Source organism: Carlito syrichta, unplaced genomic scaffold, assembly GCF_000164805.1.
Source record: "Carlito syrichta isolate Samal-C Ts95f unplaced genomic scaffold, Tarsius_syrichta-2.0.1 Scaffold301904, whole genome shotgun sequence".
Taxonomy (NCBI): Eukaryota; Metazoa; Chordata; class Mammalia; order Primates; family Tarsiidae; genus Carlito; species Carlito syrichta.
The window spans coordinates 180557-200192 of NW_007246000.1; the positions used below are offsets into that span (position 1 = coordinate 180557).

General features: G+C 34.3%; 1 protein-coding gene across 6 annotated transcripts in view; it reads left to right on the forward strand.

The window, feature by feature from the left end:
* The window catches only part of RTN4 (reticulon 4), an 81494-nt gene that overhangs the window by 38195 nt on the left and 23663 nt on the right, over positions 1 to 19636 (forward strand). Inside the window, exon 1 of one of the 6 annotated variants that reach the window (XM_008055642.2) lies at positions 3666 to 4088. The exons of the other annotated variants lie outside the window; for them this stretch is intronic. Coding sequence (XP_008053833.1) covers positions 4055 to 4088 — 34 coding nt within the window. The 5' untranslated portion in view covers positions 3666 to 4054. Of the gene's footprint in view, positions 1 to 3665; positions 4089 to 19636 lie in introns of those variants that run through there. 6 annotated transcript variants of the gene reach the window in all.

The window sequence follows — 19636 nt, forward strand, 5'->3', positions numbered from 1 at the left end:
TTCTTAAGATTTAATTCAGTAGTTAAAGTTGAAGTGTTATAATTTAGTCCATAGAGGGCATTATATTACAGCATATAGTAGGGTTTTAACATTGTTTAATTCCTTTCATGTTTAATTTCATACCATTATATGAGGAATTAAATTTTGAAATAAGTTTAAAATAGCTATAATTGTTTCTTATTTCAAAAAAAGATTTCTGCTCTCTATGGAAAGTAGCAATAATTATTTTAGCTATCAAGAACAGTATACAAGCAATCTCTAACTTAGAGAGTAGCATTTTTAATTTGAATGACTACTTTTTCCCCTTACATCTCTAAGTATTGTAAACAAGACAAACAAAAAAAACCTTGAATTTTTCTTGGATTCAGAAGTAAAAGAAGGAAAGAAATGAAAAAAAGAGGATTATCTTAGAAGAACTGGCTGGAGTGGACTCAGTGCCTTGCTGCTGCTGCCTATTCAGCTCTGCTGTTTGAAGTCTCACCAATTAGATATAAGCCAAAAACAACAACAACAACAACAACGAAACACACACATGGCTTCTTAGAGGGTTATAGAAGAGGTTTTTGTTTAGTAGAAATGTATATAACTCCTATTTATGAGATAATATTGCACTAAGAAAATGATAATTTTGATTTGAGATGTGAGAAGAGAAACTGAGTGTGGGTAATTTTAGAGCAGAGAACCCTTTGGAAAGAAGTTAGGGATATGCTTGGAAAGGTTTTTTGTCTTTGGTTTTTGTCATGCTGGGAGAGGGGTGCTGGGAATGTAAAGGTTGAGGAGTGGGAAATTGCCAAATCTGAACTTGGAACAGTTTATTTCAAAAGGTCTGTGTAAGGTTGATTTTTGAGTACAGGAAAAGGAGAACATTTTCCCCTTCCCCATCTTCTCCTCTCCACATACATACAGCATGCAATAGGGCTTAGAATTCAGATGACACTTTTATTTACTTGCATTTTATATTAAAGGATTTTTCTGTGATCTCTCCTTTGGGAGCCTTTACTTTTAAGGGAAAGTAGTTTCCTGTTTCAAAGAATCAAAATACCATTTTGCAAGTTTTGGGATGTATGTGCTCTATTTGAACATTGTCCTTGAAAGAATTTTTAATTTTTAGAAATATTAAATATTTGAAGGAAAACAAAGTAAGATAAATTTTTTTGACAGATTTATGTTCTTTGTTTATTTGACCTACTGAGTTGGAAGTTCAATGTGTAATAGGACTGATAAACTATGCATATATAAATTTTTCCCAGCTGGAGAATAATATAACTTTATAGCAAGGCCAATAGTTTATGTATGTGTGGTGGGACAGTTGTGTTTAGCAAGGTATTGCCCTGAATTGAATGACTTAATATATGAGCTTTTTTAGTTATGTCGTATATGTCCTGTCCTCTTGTAGTGTGACTCTTACTTTTAGCATAATAATTGTAAATAGCTAGCACTTACGCAGTGCCTACTTTTTGTCATGTACTGTCCTAAAGCCTTATGTATACACTAACTCATATGATCTCTACAATAAATAAAAGATGAGCCAGGTGTGGTAGCACGCACCTGTAGTTTCAGCTACTTGGAAGGCTGAGGCGGAAGGATTGCCGGAGCCTAGCAGGTCGAGGCTGGGTGGCCAGGAGTGGCCACTGCACTCCAGTCTGGGTGGCAGAGTGAGACTCCAACTCAAAAAAAAATCATCACAATAAACGTAGCTCATATGGCTTTATGTTTTTAATTAACGTGTCTCATACCAGTTTTTCAAATTTAAGCTCCTTTTTTTTTTTTTTTTGCATAGTTTATCAAATTTTTAAAAACTCTAGCCGGGCTCGGTGGCTCAGCCTGAAATCCCGCGCTTTGGGAGGCCGAGGTGAGTGAATTGCCTGAGCCCACGGGTTCGAGACCCGCCTGGGCAACTTGGTGAGACCTCATCTCTACAATAAATCAAAAATGAGTCGGGCGTGGTTGCGCACGCCTGTAGTTCCAGCTACTTGGAAGGTTGAGGCGGAAGGATCGCCAGAGCCCAGCAGGTCGAAGCTGCGGTGGCCAGGAGTGGCCACTGCACTCCAGTCTGGGTGACAGAGGGAGACTCCAGCTCAAAAAAAAAACAGCAAAACGAAACTCTAGTTGAAAAACTAAGAAAGAAATGCAAAATGTCCATTGATTTCCATGAGCTAGTTTCCTGTACACTTATAAAGACCATAAAAAAACCCAAAGAATTGGCTATCAACTATGTAGAGTTGACATTCTTACTGAACTTCAGGGCTCCTATTTTGACTTTTAATGTGCCAGAGGTGCTTTTGAATATGTTTAATGTTTAACGGAGTGGGTATGTATTATTACACATTCTTGCTACTCTCAGACTTTTAAAAAAAAGTGTTAAACCCAATCAAGTCTTTAGGTGCTAAATATCTTTATCTTAAGAAATCATTTTTCTTCTACTAGTATAGTTATCTCTGACTTGGAAAAATAGCATTTGGGCACTGTATTTTGAGTTATTTTATTTTGCCGCTTACTGTGTATTGGCTTTCAGTTTTAAGAAAATACTATCCTGAAAGTATTTTGTACTCACTGAATAGTTTGCAATTCCAAACTGTTATGTGGAGAGGCCATTTTCAAGCCATGATATGACTTGGTGACAGGGTTCTCAAATATCACATTATGCAAGAGTTCAGTGAATAAAGTTTAAAGTTAAATATTAACTCTTAAGCTGAGAATACTGGACTGTCTTTAAAAATTACTTTTCCTTTATTTATGTTTGAATTTGGACAGGCGGATAGGGAAAGAAAAGAATCATTGGTATTCAGGCCACTTCTAATGCTAAGAATTTTGCAGCATTTTGCAGGTCACACAGTTTTATGGCAAGCTCCATAAATATCATCCGTGTCTCATTGCAGCTACACAGTCTTAGGAAGTGTGTAACTTTTGTACATTGACTGCATGTAATATGTAGCCAATATACACTTTAAAATATTTTAGCTGATTTCTCATTATTGCCTTTTCTGCTTAGACAGATAGTAGCATCAGGTAAAGTGGTTGTAGAACATTAGTAAAGGCACTACACTATATTGAATATAAATTTTATAAAGCTGAACAAAAATTTTAGAATTACTGTATACAGATTTGTTTTTATATTTATCATTAAACTTCTAGCTTTTATATCATTTTCCCAAGGCAAATGATATAATTAGCATGAGTATTTCTCCTCAGGCTAAGAATCTATTAATAGTGTCTGTAGTGGTGTCTGATAAATATTTATTGAAAGATTGAGTTGGAGCAGGTGATGATTAAGAATAAGTACATAACAGTAAGTCTCTGAATTTCCATCGTTGTAAAAGAGGAAAAAAGAGATTAGAAAGTTTAGATTGCTGAAATTGAAAACTTTTCTATTACGGTAATATGCTCAATAAACAATAATTTGATTTTGATTTTCTGCTTATACCCTCATAGGGTTCAAAATGCTGAAAGTTTTAAGCCTTAATAAACTTAGGAGAAATTAAGAAGAGACTCATCCTTCCCTAAGCTTGAAATGTAAGCTATTACCCTTGTTTGGATCAGTCCATTTTTATCTTGTTGGATAACCATTAATTTTAGAATTTTAAATAAAACGGAACACCAGCGGTGTAATTCAGCCAATCCATTAAAAAACAAAAAGGAAAGAAAAGAAAACTGCCTATGGCTTTAAGTGCATTTCAAATATATTCAGTGGCTAGCTCTGTCATAAGAACCCTCTTTTCCTTTATTTTTTTGAATACCTGCTCCTTCCCCTGCTAATGCAGCTCCATTTGGTACGAGCAACAAGCAAATGATTAGAACAATCAACAGATAGAAGGAAGGCATTAATGCCTGAGTCTTAGTAGCCTAGTTACAGATTGCACTGCGTCAGACTGCTCCACACCCAGAAGACGTCAGGTGACTTCAGTCCTGCTGCAGTTTTGCAGCAGAGGAGACTGCAGGCTTCGGTTGAGGAAACGGATATTTCATGTCTCAGGGAGTAGATTTTTGTAGTTACAGCTTTTTTGTTGGTATGCATAATTGGTAATTGCAGCTGCAGGGCAGATCGTGACAAGAGATGGACGGTCAGAAGAAAAATTGGAAGGACAAGGGTATATCTGCTTTTTAATCTTTTATTCAGTTTTTATATGTGACCAGTAACATATTTCTATGAATAAGCATTGCATTTAGTTATGTTTTGGATTAAAAGTGAAACCAAGGAAAGGCGTAAGGATAAAGGATTAAAACAGCTGTCTCGTGTTTTTACATTTGGTTGTATACTAGAAAATGTCATGCTGTTCGGTGTCACTGGCATTTGGTTTAAGCTTTTCAGTCCTCTCGTTTAGGTCCTAGTTGCTAATCTTGCACATTGTGAACAATATAGGTCTAACAGATTTCATTTGTTGGTCACTTTGGTGTGGTAAATATCCATTGCTATCTTTGTATTTCATGATGACATATTTTTAAAAAGCTTTCTTGGTGTAGTTGAAATTCTATCCGAAGGCTTGTAGGTAGCAAGATACTGCGTTTGCAATAAGCCTCTTTTCTCCTTTGGAAATCTGACTTGAACCTTTAAAATTATTACCAACTTCCTTTTAATCGGATTATATTTATATATTCCTTGAAATCATTCAGATTATACACAGTGTAATTATACAGTAATTTTAAATGTATGTCTATATTTAAGTCTCTAACCTTTGTCCTTGTAATAACCAATCAGTGATTTTGATCCCTTTTCCTCCCCCTCGAAAGCCCAGATCCTTTCAAATCTCAGTGGATCATTGTATAAGAATTTAAGCCTGTAAGTGGTAAAATGTCGACTGGAATGAATCTCTTAAAACTGTGTTTTTATGTAGGTGGTTAAATACGCCTTTAAAAAAAAAGAGAGAAGGTGGTAGTCTGTGTATCTTGTAATAATCTTAAAAATTATTAGAGCTGTTTTTAAGTAGCCTAAATAGACATTCTCCATAAGCAGTTTTTTTCCTGACTACATTCAGGTTTTATATATATTTTCTAAAGTTATTTCCTTTAAGAGCAGGATTAGTGACAAGTGTTTTTAAAAGCAATATGTGGAGCTAATCACAGTAACTTTTACAACATTCTTTTAAAAATCGTTTAATAAAGACATGGTGGAAAGGTGAGCTTAAGATTAAGATCATATGGAGACTTTGGAAAGATTTTATAGTTGCAACTCGAAGAATAGAAAATCTAGCTTTGGATTTTTACCTTTATGGTTTCTTTACATGTGAACTTAAGAAAAGGATTTTTATTTCTTCATCCTTCTAGCTATTTGAGTTGCAAAGTGAAAGCTTAATTGATACATGGTGGCTTTTGCTAAGTAAAAAAATGATACTAGTGATGATAACTGCAATAAATACAGGCTTTAAAAATAGATGAAAAATCATCACCCATTTAGCAACTGTTAAGGCCCTGTATGAATAATTTAAATCTTAGATCATTTAGTAACATCTTACGTTCTTTATTTGTTGAAGTAATTTAGCAATATTTTAAGGCAGGAAAAATTATGATCCAGTGTATCTCATATTTTACCAGAGATTTGTTAGATTATTTTCAGGTACCAAATATAAAATCAAATTTACTTCTGAGTGTCTCTGGGGATCCTTATTTTGTATGTAAGTGGAATGGCCTAATATTTTTTAGTACTTGTCTTTGGCCATTTCAGTCAGTAAGACTATTTTTACCTATTCTGATTCAGTAGTTAAATTATATTTTAGTGTTTTCTTTATCAACAGCTAATTTTAATGTTATAGATTATAGAGTAAGATTTAAATTGGAAAACTGAGATGCTAAGACTGCCATGGAATGAATATTTCCTCATTTAAGAAAAAACAGTGTGACAATAGAAGAAGGAACCTTATCTAGGGTCTAGGTAAAATTTAAAAATATACTTAGGGGTTTTCCTACTGTATTATCTTCTTCTTTCTTCCCCCTAACCCCCACTTCCACTCCCAGTATAGTATGACAGAGGTGAGAGATGACTCTGATTTAAAAGATAGGGGTGTTTTTGTGTGTGTATCTTTGCTGATAAACTGGTATTTAAGCCGTTTGATCTTTCAGGCTAAAACCAGTATTAATAATTTTTATTTGTTTATATAGTCTTTCAATTTTCTTTTTTTCCTTGGTAGGATACTTATGACAAATGAAATTTACATAGCATTTGATTATTGGCATTATATGGAAAACTTTGATTATTAAGATAGTCAAAAGATTTTGAGGACCTTAAGACAGGAAATGGGTAAGCTTGGATGTTTGAGTGGGGTAGGAGAATGATGTAACCACTAAAAAGGTATAATTGAGACAGTAAATAGAACTTTCTAAATAAAACAACATATAGGACAGTAGTTGAAAGATTAGATTGGTGTGGTCAAAGAATACAGAAGATTTGGAAGCTCTAGATCAGGTTTTCTCAAAATTCTCTGTAGGTAAGAATCATCTATTGCTTCTTTAAAGATTCCTGTGATCCTGACCTACCAAATCAAATTATATAGGGCCTGGCAATCTGTATATTAAGCATCCTTATGTAATTCATGTTATAAGCAGACATATTTGGGAAACATTCATCTAGGTTTTTAAGTCTCACTTCTGATGTATTTCTCTTTTGTCCTGAGTAAGAAACTTATTCCTTTCATCTTTAGTTTCCTCATTTGCATGATTTCTAGGGTTCCAGTTTTGAGGTTCTCTGGTTTTATAAAAAGATACTCTGGGTCAGAGTGCAGAAAACATTGAGTGTTGGATTTAATCATAAAGGAAATAAAAAGGCTTTGGAAGCTTTAAAGTAGGGAGTGATAAATGATAGCAGTTTTGAAAGATTAGTGTGGGGTGCTAAGATTAGTTGGAGGAGAACCTAGGGGCAGACCAGTTAGGATGACTGTAGTTATGCTCAGACTTAAAGCAAGTAGGCTGGACTTTGGCTTGAAATAGGAATGCAAAGGAAGTGACAGATTGAGAAACTTACTGAAGGAATACTTGACATTTGGCATGGATTGGGTGAGGGAGCAACTCAAAGGACAACATGAAGTTGCAATCAGAGTGAAACATTGGTAATGTTTTAGTATCAGTAGATACTAAAGTAGATAGATACTAAAAGTAGTAGATACTGAAGTAGATAGAAAAGATACCAAGTTGGGTTTTAGATGCTTTTGATTTGAAATGATAAAACATCTCTGAAGCTCAGATAAATGACGGGTTTAATTATGAAGAATTGGGAATCAAATGCAAAAATGAGGCCGATGAATATTGTGAGGAATTGCATAGAGATATTTGGAGATTAAGAAAGGAAAACCTAAAACCTACATTATGAGCATATGGGGCACCAGAAAAAAATGAGAAAGTTATAGTCAAAGCAGTAAAAAAAAAAAAAATACAGACAAAAGAAAAGAATAGTGTAGTTTCACTGATATTAAGTGGGGAGTGAATTTTCAAGAAGGAATGGGCAAATAAATGCTATAGAGAAACTGGTTAATATGACGATTGAGAAATGGATGTGGATCCTATTAAATTTTAGGAGTAGATGCAAAACTGTCCTTTATTGTTACTGGTGCTTCTTGGATTTGGCAGTTAATGTGCTATAGGTGACCTTTGAGAGAAGTTCTGTAGGATGGGAAAATAAATGTATCTAACATTAAAATTATCTCAAGACAAAGTTTTGGCTGTGGACCATCTCTGGAGCATACTTCCTTGAAGAGGTTCTTGTAGGGCACTCTGATCTTTACTTGTGGTAAACCACTTTCAATTTCTTTGAAAGCTTTAGGTTGCTCAGTAGGGTCCAGATGTACACACATACTGACATTTGAGTAGAGAGGAGCCAGAGGTCTTTGCTTGAAAGTCCTTACTTCTCCTTGGGAATACAAAAAAAATGCCTAAGGGAACTTTGGCATTAACCAATTGAGACACCTACTGATTGGAGGAAGGCCTCTGCTTTCAATTCTAAACTTAGCTAAAACCTAGTATTTAGGCAGTCATTAGATATTTTTTCTAGATCTTGGATTAGTACTGAAGCACTACATATATATGTGTTGTAAAAAAAATTTAGAAGGTATATAGATGAATAAAACTATCACATCACACAGAGAATGCTTTTGGGATGTCTTTTTAACTGTTGGAGAGTTACGTGGTACATTTTGTTCAATAATATTTTTTCTCATTAAATGGGGAATTATCTTTCTATTTTTTAAAATATCCTACATCATTTTAATGACTTCAATATTCTGATCCTATATAGTTGAGTAATAAGTTACTCCTAAAGTTTTATAAGTTCAGGTTGAGCATCTCTAATCCAGAAATCTAAAATCCAAAAAGCTCCAAAATCTAAAACTTTTTGAGCACCAACATGATGTCACAAGTGGAAAATTCCAAAAGTGCTTAACACAAACTTTGTTTCATGCACAAAATTATTAAAAATAATGTATAAAATTACCCTCAGGCTACATGTGTAAGTATGTATAAGATGAAACATAAGTTAATTTCATGTTTAGAACTGTGTCCCACCCCCAAGATAGCTCATGTATATGCAAATATTCCAAAATATTTTAGATTCCAAAATAATCTGATATCCAAAATATTTCTGGTTTCAAGCATTTTGAATAAGGAATACTCAACCTATAAAAACAATGCTAAGATGAATATAATTAAATATAGAGCTTTGTTCTTATCCATGATTATTTCCAAATTGCTGGATTATCTTATTTAAGCTTTGGATGCAAGTTACAAAACTGCACCCAGAAAGTTTGTACAATGTATTATTTTGAGCAATGAATAGGATTGTCTGTTCTGGAACTGTGGCTAAGGTTAATAGTATGTATTCGTTTCTGATAGTTTTAACCCTAAAATAGCTATTTTGTCAGTGTTAACTAGTTAAATTACTTGATAAGAACTAGCTTTGTATTAAAAAAAAGTAAACATGCAAATGTTTTCTGATGTATATAGTTCAGAGTCTTGTATGGATAAGTAGTGGGAGCAGCAATGAAGATAGCCTTTTTGCCCAAGTCTGTGTACTCCTAATTCCTCACTAGGACTCCTAAATGGTCTTTCTACTGAATTCCATGTTTTACAGTCAAAGTAAAATTAATCTCCCTAAAGTACATCTTTAATCTGGCGCTTAAGGAGTTTTCCTTTACTTTCCAAATTAAGTTCACACTGTCTATTCCTGGGGCTTTTTAGAGGCATTCCATACTTTTATCATCTCAACTCCCATTACTCCCTGTCTCCAGCCACATTGAAGGACTTGTCCTTAAACATGCCTGTTCTTCGCCTTTGCTTATATTTTTCTCTCTACCTGGAATGCCCTTTCCATTTTATTTTGCTCAAGTAGTTCTTATCAAAGACCGAATTCTCCCTGAGATATCCACTAATCCTCCCTGATTGAGGTAATCCAGCATTCCTCAGAACTCCCTTCTCTTGGTTTTCATTTTGTACCTTCTGTTACAGTTATTTTTACATATGTATCTTGGCTCTTTTTCCAGCCTGTAAATTTTTTGAAGGCAGAAAACAGTGGTGGCTTCATCATTATAGGTCTCCTCATTGGCTCTATACAGCTTCTTAGTAAAGGGAGAGAGAGGCCAAAAACTCCATTGTTCAGCCAGGTTTATGTCTGATCTTGAACCGATGTAAATTTTTGGAAATTTTAAAAAATTAGAAAGGGATTCACTGCCTTTCTCCTTCAAGGAGCAATTATGTAACTTAAAGAACTTTTACAAATTCAAAATTTTTAGATTATACTGCAGACAAGGTATTTTATTAGCCATTTATTCCAACTTTCTTATTTTACTGACAAGGAAACCAAGAAAACTGAAGAGATTATTTGTCGTGACCATGCAGCTGGTAGCATAAAGCCTTTGTTTTTATTTTATAATTTATATTTGTACCTGGACAACCAAAGATTGAAAAATACAAAAGCTAAGATTGTCCATGTTTTGATATTTTATTCATGCTTAGTCTAGCTGTGGCATCTTATTGAACACGGCATATTTCTTTTATATGGTCCTCACTCTGCAATAAAAATAGCTGTCACACTAGTCATAAAAGAAAGTAGTTGTGGTTAATTGTTTAGTACAAGTATTGTCAAAAGGTTAAATCTAGTGGGAACTCCCAGGGCCAGGAGAATAATATCTCTTCCTCCTCAAGGACTGGATTACATGCTTGAATGTAGGAAGAATATTCAGGCGGTGAATAGAGAATCCTTAAGTTTGTTCTCTGGGTATTCCCTAGGTTCCCTTTTTATTTACAGTCATCTCAGTATCTGCTGGGGATTTTTCCAACCCTCCCCTTCCGTACCAGATAGCAAAATCCATAGATGCTAAAGTCCCTTATATACAATTGTGTAGTATTTTCATGTAATCATCTCTAGGTTATTTATATCTAATACAGTATAAATAGTTGTTACACTCTGTTGTTTAGGGAATAATGACAAAAAGAAGTCTGTACATTTATTTAATTTAATTTTTTAGAATGCAGGATTTATTGAGGACAGAAAAGCTCCCACAGTGGGAGGGACCTGAAAGGGTTGCCCCTGTACATGTTTAGTGAGATAGTTTAGTAAAGACACAACCATCGTAGGCCTAACTACATGTTCCAGCCACAGTTGATTGAATCAAGATGTGGAACCTGCAGATGTGGAGGGCTGACTATATCAATGTGATTCCATCTCTTACTAGAATTTGAGCTACAGAATGACTTTTAGATAGCGCTTTTCTTTGCATCTTTGGAGTAGTATCCTAAGACCAAATTTTCTATTTATTTCTATGCTTTATCATGGGTAAGACTGGCTTATATTGTGTGTGTGTGTGTGTGTTTTAATCTGCTTCATGACTTTCAAATTTTTTGTATTCAGCTGCCACTTAGCTATTTGAGGTATGAGAGACAATAAAATATTGTACTGTCTTTCCTCAAATACTATATCACAACCATCTTATATTTATTCTATATAGCATTTACTTAAGGAGCTCAAATCAACTTAAAGACCAAAAAATTACCAAATAATAATGATATCTTTGCAAGTCTGTTATTAAGAGTTAGGCATTGAGGTAGATTTATAGATTTCTCCTCTCAGACTACATACTTGCTAAAATTCAGATTTTCCATAGAATGTGAGGAATTACAACCATTCTTTTTGTATACACTTGCTTTTCCACCTAATTAATCTAAAATAGTTTTGGCCAGATTTTTCTGGCCCATATGAATGCTATATCTTGTTTCATTGTACTATTCATCATTTATACAGTGACTGTTTATATTGTGTGTACAATAGGTATGTAAGGTTATAGAAGCATAAATATAACTGATTTACTTACTAGTGAAGCTCATTTGGTTTTTGAGCAAGTAATTTGCCTTTAATTTTTCCCTTCCTTCACTCCAGTTCATTAGGCCTTTCAAGTTTCTAGAGTTATGGGACAGGAGGTTTTCCATTTAGTTTTTACTAGTAGAAAATAGGATTTTGAACAGTAATTTACTACTTCTAAGACTCAATGCCTATTTCTTTTAATGCTTGGATATCAACAAGGTGTAAAATTTAAACTGGTAAATTATATATTAAACCGATTTATTTTCTGATTTTAGGTTTCAATCTGTGTAGGTCTTGATCAGTTCTAATAATTTAAATAACTACATGCTTATCAAAACTGATCAGAAATATAGATTTGTCCTAGGAAGAATTCTTATTTTGAGATTCTTTACAATTGAAGATTGTTAAAAGTTGGTGAGGGTAGGGGAGTCATTGACTTGGAATGTATGTATACAGCACACTTAAAGATATTAGACTTTATCTTAGAGAAAATGGAATTCAGTGTATGAATTTCCCTGTAAAGGGAAAATTATCATGGTTTAGAAAAATTGAAAGTGGGAAGTCAGAATTATTTCCTGTTCTTTTTTTTAGTTTACTTTTAGTGTTTTAGTAAAGCTGAAAATAGAGTGTGGGGTTAAGGGAAATATTGATAACTATGAGAACTAATGAAGTAAATTGGTGAATTTGATTATTTTATAAATGAAGCATTTGTAGTGGTGGTTGAACCTCACTGTTCTTAGATCCTTAGAAGGCAACAACCAACTGTAAGTAGTTGTTAGCCTTCCTGTAACATTCTTAAGTATTTTCTATTTGAAGATAATTACAGGAAAAAAGTCCACTTAGTGAAACAAAATTTCATAGCAAATCATGGAGAGGAAAAGATTTGATTAAGACTTTTATCTTGAAACATAAAACCAACAATTATGAAAATAAGTTTATTTTAGTTTAATCCTATCAAAATTTAGTTTATAATCACAGCTGTGCATAAGCTCTTAGAATAAATAGAAGATGAATCAGGTTTTTGGGGAGTGTAATTTTTCCCACAAAATTGTATAGTAGAACAAAATGGCATCTTTCATTTTATGATTGGATTTCACAGTAGATCATATATAATGTCCCTTTACAGAAAATGTTCAAGGATTTTGTTTACTCTCCAAGGGGTTTCTCTCAGTCAGTCTTTTGAGGTCATAAACTGTTTTGAAGTGCCTATTGTACTGTCAATCTTTTTGGAGCAATTCTCCAACAATATTTATAAGGAAGATTTGCAATTTTGCATTTTGGTTAATTTGGTTTGTTTTATCTGGTAACACATTTAAGTAATGGGAGAGGCTGGATGGTCAAGTTAAAACAGTAAAGGATATTTATGAGCTTGGGTTAATTTTGAGGTTGGTTACTTAACGTTTTCTCATTTATGATGACTTCCTATGTGACTTCATAATTTCAGGATTCATTTAGCAGTATTAACTTTGGATAAGAGAATCTTGTACTCCTCAAATACTGTTGGTTATGAGAGAACTAGAAATATTTTTTAAAAAACCACAAACCATCTTTTGATTCATGTATGTGGGAGAGAGGAGTATTTATGTGAAAACATATTCCGTGTTGAAAACAACTTTAATTACAAGGTCATGTGTTCTCAGGAATAGTATTTGAGTTCTAGCCTTGGTGTGGGATTGGTTTTTATTAAGTGAAATTGTGAACATTAACTTGACTGTATATTTTTATGTTTGATGTCTTGTTGCTGGGGACTATTTTCTAGAAACAGCATTTCTGTTTTTTAATTGCCTTATATACTCCTTTTGTCAAGTTTATTGCTTATTTTACAGTTTTTATATTATTATTCAACTCATCCATTAGTCTATTTCCTTTTATAGTTTTAGTTTATATAGCTTAATGTATATATAATTATATATAGTTTTAATTTATTATTTTTGAAAGTGGGCACAATTTAGATTGCTTCTAGAAAACAATTTGCAATTTAAATAGAACATGGTTTAGTCCTATAAGTAAATCTCTTACTGGAATTTATTGGTTTCACTTGTAATTCTGCTCATGGTGTTAGTAAATTGTCTCTCTTTTCTCAATTACTTAAACTTAAGATTGAAACACTTTGGTGTACTCAAGTAGGATAAAAAGCAAACTTGAGTATTGATATATTCTTTTAAATACAAAATAAGATATAATAGAAAGAGTGAGACCTTCATGGTCAGACTTGAATTTTAGTTTGTTACCTCACATAATTCATTTAATAAATATGTCTATGCCTCAGTTGCCTCATGTATATAGTACAGATAAGAAATACTTTTAGGCCGGGCTCGGTGGCTCAGCCTGTAATCCCAGCACTTTGGGAGGCCGAGGTGAGTGGATTGCTTGAGCCCCCACGGGTTCGAGACCCACCTGAGCAACTTGGCGAAACCTCATCTCTATAATAAATCAAAAATTAGCCGGGCGTGGTAGCGCGTGTCTGTAGTTCCAGCTACTTGGAAGGCTGAGGTGGAAGAATCGCTGGAGCCCAGCAGGTCAAGGCTGCGGTGACCAGAAGTGGCCACTGCACTCCAGTCTGAGTGACAGAGTGAGACTTCAACTCAAAAAAAAAACAAACTTTTAAAAGTTGTGATTAGAGGTAATGTACACAAAGTACTCAGCATGGTGCCTTGTTCAGAGTAGGGAATTACTAAATTATTATAGAAAGGGCAAATGCAGAAATTTTGCTGTTTGTTATTTATTTATCATGTACAGTGTTTGCTTCTTAGGTGTGCAGTGGATCAAATTGGCCAAAGCGCTGTAATGAAACCAGAAATAAGGCAGAAAAGATTTAGTGAAAGAGAGAAGGACCTGGAATTTTGCATGTATCTTTCAAAAAACTCTAGTTACAGGAAGAAGACATAGCCAAGAGAGATGCTGGCTTGCCAAGTATTTGGTTGAGATTCTTTGTAGCAATAATAGGTACCCATCAGTCTGAGACTTGCTAACAAACCAGCTTAGCAGTGCTTTCAGAGAAAGTTGACTTCATCCTTTTGTAAAAAACCAGGACTTAGTTAAGCATTGCATTTAATATTTGACTAACTTGATGACCTTATTTCTTGAGCTGGTACCTTTTTTTAGTGTGTTCAGTTCACCAAGCATTTCCGTTTGTGAAATTTTCACTCAACTTCAAGTAACTTCTTAGGTGGGTATCATTTTTCTAATTTTTACACAAGGGGAAACAGATGTTAAGTCATCTATCTACACTTAGGTCATACTGATAGTAACCTGAGGGAAGGAACAGGTTTCAGGCTCTTCTTACTATCTTTAAAGAGCTAAGCACTCAACACAGATTTTTTTTCTGGAATTCTTCTGTCATTTATTGGCCAGGTGAATGCTTTTTATGTGGAGGTACGAGCTTACTATGTGTGCTAAATGATCAGTTTTGAATTCCAGTCACTTTTCCTGGCAGTTGGGAGGAATCTGATTAAAGACTGTCATTCATAGTAAATACATAATTATTTATTAATATAAAGATTATGGTTGTGAAAACAACTAAAATTTTAATGTCATTCTAATACTTATATATTTATGTTTACTTGTCACAGTTTCCTATTCAACTGCCTTTCTCATTCTTCACATGACTTTATTAAAAAGAACTTAATATTTGTTTTTGCTTCAGAAGTAGGTATTTTCCTGCTAGCCATTCCCCGTAGTCTCAGTATTTTTAGGACCAGCTAGACAAAGCCTTTAAAATTGAAACCTGACTTCAGGCTATTCAAGGAAGAGCTTCAGTAAGAATTTGATTTTGAGGCAAAATGTAATTGGATGACTTTTGCATGTAAGACATCACAGGCTGCACTATTTTTAGCAATGGCAGATGACAGTTTGTGATTACCATATGTAGATAACTCTTCTTACTCTGCATTGGGCCAGAAGTTTTTATTTTAAAGAAAAGATTGCTATTCACTGAGTTATTTTGAATTAAAATTTTAGTTTGATAAAGATACTGTTGCACAAAAAATTCAAGATAAATATTTAGTCACATTTTTATTTTGAAAACTAAGTTGGCAAGGACTACAAGGAGTGAACTTTTTTCTAAACTATAAGAGTTTGTTAAAAATGAATCAGTGGAGCCATTGCCTTACTAGACTGGTGTAGTGGGGCTATGTACTCTTGTAGCTGTGGCTGCTGCCATATTTCCTGGCTTTGGTCCTCTCTCCTACCTTGGGGAGGTGAATCTCCTCTTTCTCTCTCTAATTTACTTTCTAAATAAACTATATTTTCTAGTCTAAAAAGAACGAATCAGTGTTATTTTGGTAATCCATAAGGATTCCCCACAATTATAAGAGAAATGGTGCTATTAGATTAATCTCAGATTTTTTTTAAAGGATGTTTCATGAGTACTTTAAGAGTTAAGTTGAAGCCACAGTGTAGGTTAACACTTCATTCTGTAGTATAGAAGGAGACTTGAGGAACCACGAAAAGTTAAACTTTCCTTGTACAGGCCCTTTGCCTTAATTTTGATTTCTCAAAAATAAAGAGCCACTAAACATTTTTCTTGTAATCAGAACTAACAAAGTGGTTACAGAGGAATCCAAAATTAGTATTTTGGTCACTCTGCAGTTTTGGGTGTTTTTTTTTTGACTCAGTGTCTCACTCTGTTACCCATGCTGGTGTGCAGTGGCACCATAATGTCTCACCACAGCCTCAACCTCCTGGGCTCAGGAGATCCTTCTGCCTATGCCTCCTGTATAGCTGGGACTACAGGCACGTGCCACCATGCCCAGCTAATTTTTGTGTTTTTTTTTTGTAGCGATGAGGTCTCCCTATGTTGCCTAGGCTGGTCTTGAACTCCTGGACTCAAGTCATCCCACATCAGCCTTCCATAGTGCTATGATTACAGGTGTGAGCTATCCTGCCAGGCTTCTTATTTAAAGGTGCCCCTTATTTTAGTTTGAAAATTAATTTAAATGTTTCTATTCTTAAGAATAATCTGAAACCGGGCTTGGTGGCTCAGCCTGTAATCCCACGCCTTTGAGAGGCTGAGGTGAGTGGATTGCCTGAGCCCGCGGGTTTGAGACCCGCCTGGGCAGCGAGACCTCATCTCTACAATAAATCAAAAATCAGCCGGGCGTGGTAGCGCATGCCTGTAGTTCTGGCTACTTGGAAGGCTGAGGCGGAAGGATCGCCAGAGACCAGCAGGTTGAGGCTGCGGTGGCCGGGAGCGGGCACTGCACTCTAGTCTGGGCGACAGAGTGAGACTCCAACTCAAAAAAAAAATAATAATAATAATAAACTGGCCACTATTCAGACAATACAGCAAACATTAATGACACAGAATGGGAATATAAAGATAAAGTGTTTTTAAGGGTCTAGTAAGATGAAAACAGTTCTGCTGTTTTGTAAATTATCTGAAAGCATTGTTACTTATTATTTAATAAATGTTGAAAATAGTGTAATTAAAATAAACATTAAATCCAAAGCATAGAAACATTTTTGAATAAATTAATTAGAATTAGTAAACTGTCAGAATACAATATACTATTAAATCAAAATAATATTTATTAAAAGTTTAGTTATTTTGGGCTCAGCTCTGGGGATATAGTAGGTAATAAGACAAACATGTTTTATTACAGATTTTACAACCTAGTGGAGAAACAAATGAAAACTACTATTTTTTAAAGTTTGTACTTTTTAACTAAGCATACAGTTCATTAATTTTTAGTATATTACAAATGATATTGCAACTATTACTGTTGTCTATTTCCTGAACATTTTCATCTCCCTCTAAAAAATCTTCATACCCATTGGCAGTGACTCCCCTTCTTCTTTCCCCAGCTTCTGATGACTACTAATCTACTTTCTGTCTCTATAGAATTGCATATTCCAGACATTTCATATAAGCTGAACCATACAATATATGTCTTTTGTGACTGACTTCTTTCACTTAGCATTTGTTTCCAAGATTCATCCATGTTGTAACATGTATCAGTACAGTAGTTCCTCCTTATCCTTGAGGGATATGTTCTAAGACCCCTGGTGGATGCCTGAAGCTGCAGACAGTATAAACTTTGTTTTTTTCCTATGTGCACACACCTGCGATAAAGTTTAATTTATAAATCAGGCACAGTAAGAGATTAACAACACTAATAATGACAGAATTATAACTATACAGTAATAAAGTTATATGACAATGGTCTCTCTCAAAATATTGTACCACTGTATACTCACCTACTTTTGGATTGTAGTTGACTGTGGGAACTGAAACCATGGAAAGGGAAACTGGTTAAGGGGAGCTTACCGTACTTCATTTCTTTTTAAAACCCAATATTTCATAATATGGATATACCATATTTTGTTTAGCCATTCATCAGTTAATGGACATTTGGATTCCTCTCTTTGGCTGTTGGCTATTATGAATAATATTGCTATGAACATTTAGGTACAAGTTTTTGTGTGAACATCTAATTTCTAGTTTCTTGAGGGGAAATTTCTGGGAATGGAATTGGTCATAAGATAACTCTGCTTAACTTTTTTGAGGAACTGCCAAATGGTTTTCACAGTGGCTGAATTTTACATTCCCACTAGCAATGTAGGAGCCTCCCAGTCTTAATCACTTGTTGTCAACACTTTTTTATCATAACCATCCTAGTGGGCGTGAAGTGGTAACTCACACGTGGTTTTGGTTTGCATTTTCCTAATGATTAAATGATATTGGGCATCTTTTCTTGTGCTTATTGCCCTGTATCTTTGGAGAAGTGTCTGTTTAAGCAAGCCCTTTGCCCATTTTGAATTGTATTATTTGTCTTTTTACTGTTGAGTTGTAAAAGTGTTTTATATATTCTGAATACAAGTCCCTTGTCCGATACTTGGTTTGCAAACATTTTCACTCATTTTGTAGGTTGTGTTTTCACTTTATTGGTGGTCTTTTGAAGCACAAAAGTTTTTAATTTTAATGAGGTCCAGTTTATCTATTTTTTCCTCTTGTTGGTGCTTTTGGTGTTATATTTAAGAAATTGTGTAATCCAAAGTCATGAACGTTTACACTTAAATTTTCTGAACGAGTTTTATAATTTAAGCTCATATCTTTAGGTCTCTGATCCATTTGGAATTAATTTATATATATAACATAAAGTAGAGGATCGTCCAGCTTCATTTTTTTTGCAGTTGAATATCCAGTTGTCCCAGCACCATTTGTTGAAAAGGCTTTTCTTTTCCCATTGAATTGTGTGGACACACTTGTCAAAATCAATTGACCATAAATGTAAGTTTATTTCTGTGTTCTCAATTTCATTCTGCTGATCTTCCCGTTTGTCCTTGTACATCTACTGTACTGTCTTGATTACTGTAGCTTTGTAGGAAGTTTTGAAATAGAGAATTATGAGTCATTTAACTTAGTTCTTTTTCAAGATTGTGCTATTTTTGGATCCCTTGCATTTCTATATGAATTTGACAATTGGCTTGTCAGCTTTTGCTAAAAGACAGCCAGGATGTTAATAGGGCTTGCACTGAGATCAGTTTGAGGAGTATTACCATCTTAATGTCTTCTAATCCAAGAACATGAGATGTTTTTTGTTTGTCATCTTTAATTTCTTTTAACAGTGTATTAGAGCTTACAGTTTATATGTCTTTTACTTGTTTTAACTCTGTTCCTACATATTTTACTCTTTTCTATGCTATTATAAATGATATTTTAATTTATTTTCAGATTGTTTATTGTTAGTGGTTTGGAAAACAAATACAGATTATTGTAAAATAAAAATTCATAAAGTATACAATAATCATGCAAATGCACAACAATAAACTGCAGTATGAGACCGCCTACAAGCTTGCCATGTTCGTTGTTTTTAAACTATGTGGTGATAGAAGGTACTCCTGAACAATATTCACTTTGCAAACATTTATTCCTTGATTTAACTCACCACCATACTTCAAATACCCTTGCTTCTAAGGGTCTTTTACCATTAAGTATAATGTTACCTGTGGGTTTTTGTAGATGCTCTTTATCAGGTTGAGGATATTCCCTTCTGTTCCTGGTTTGAGTCTTTTATCATGAAAGGGTGTTGCATTTTGTTAGATGCTTTTTCTGTATCTGTTGGGATGACCATGTGGTTTTTGTCCTTATTCCATTAATATAGTGTATTATGTTTGTTGATTTTCATGTTGAACCAATCTTGTATTTCTGAGATAAATCAAATCTCAGGATTGAACAAATAACTAAATTAACTAACGGATCTAAATTAACGAGTCTCTTGATGGCCATTAGAAGCCAAGGGTATTTGAATATATCTCTCAAATATATTCTTTTTTTTGTTTTTTTTTTGAGTTGGAGTCTCACTCAGTCGCCCAGACTGGAGTGCAGTGGCCGCTCCCGGCCACCGCAGCCTCGACCTG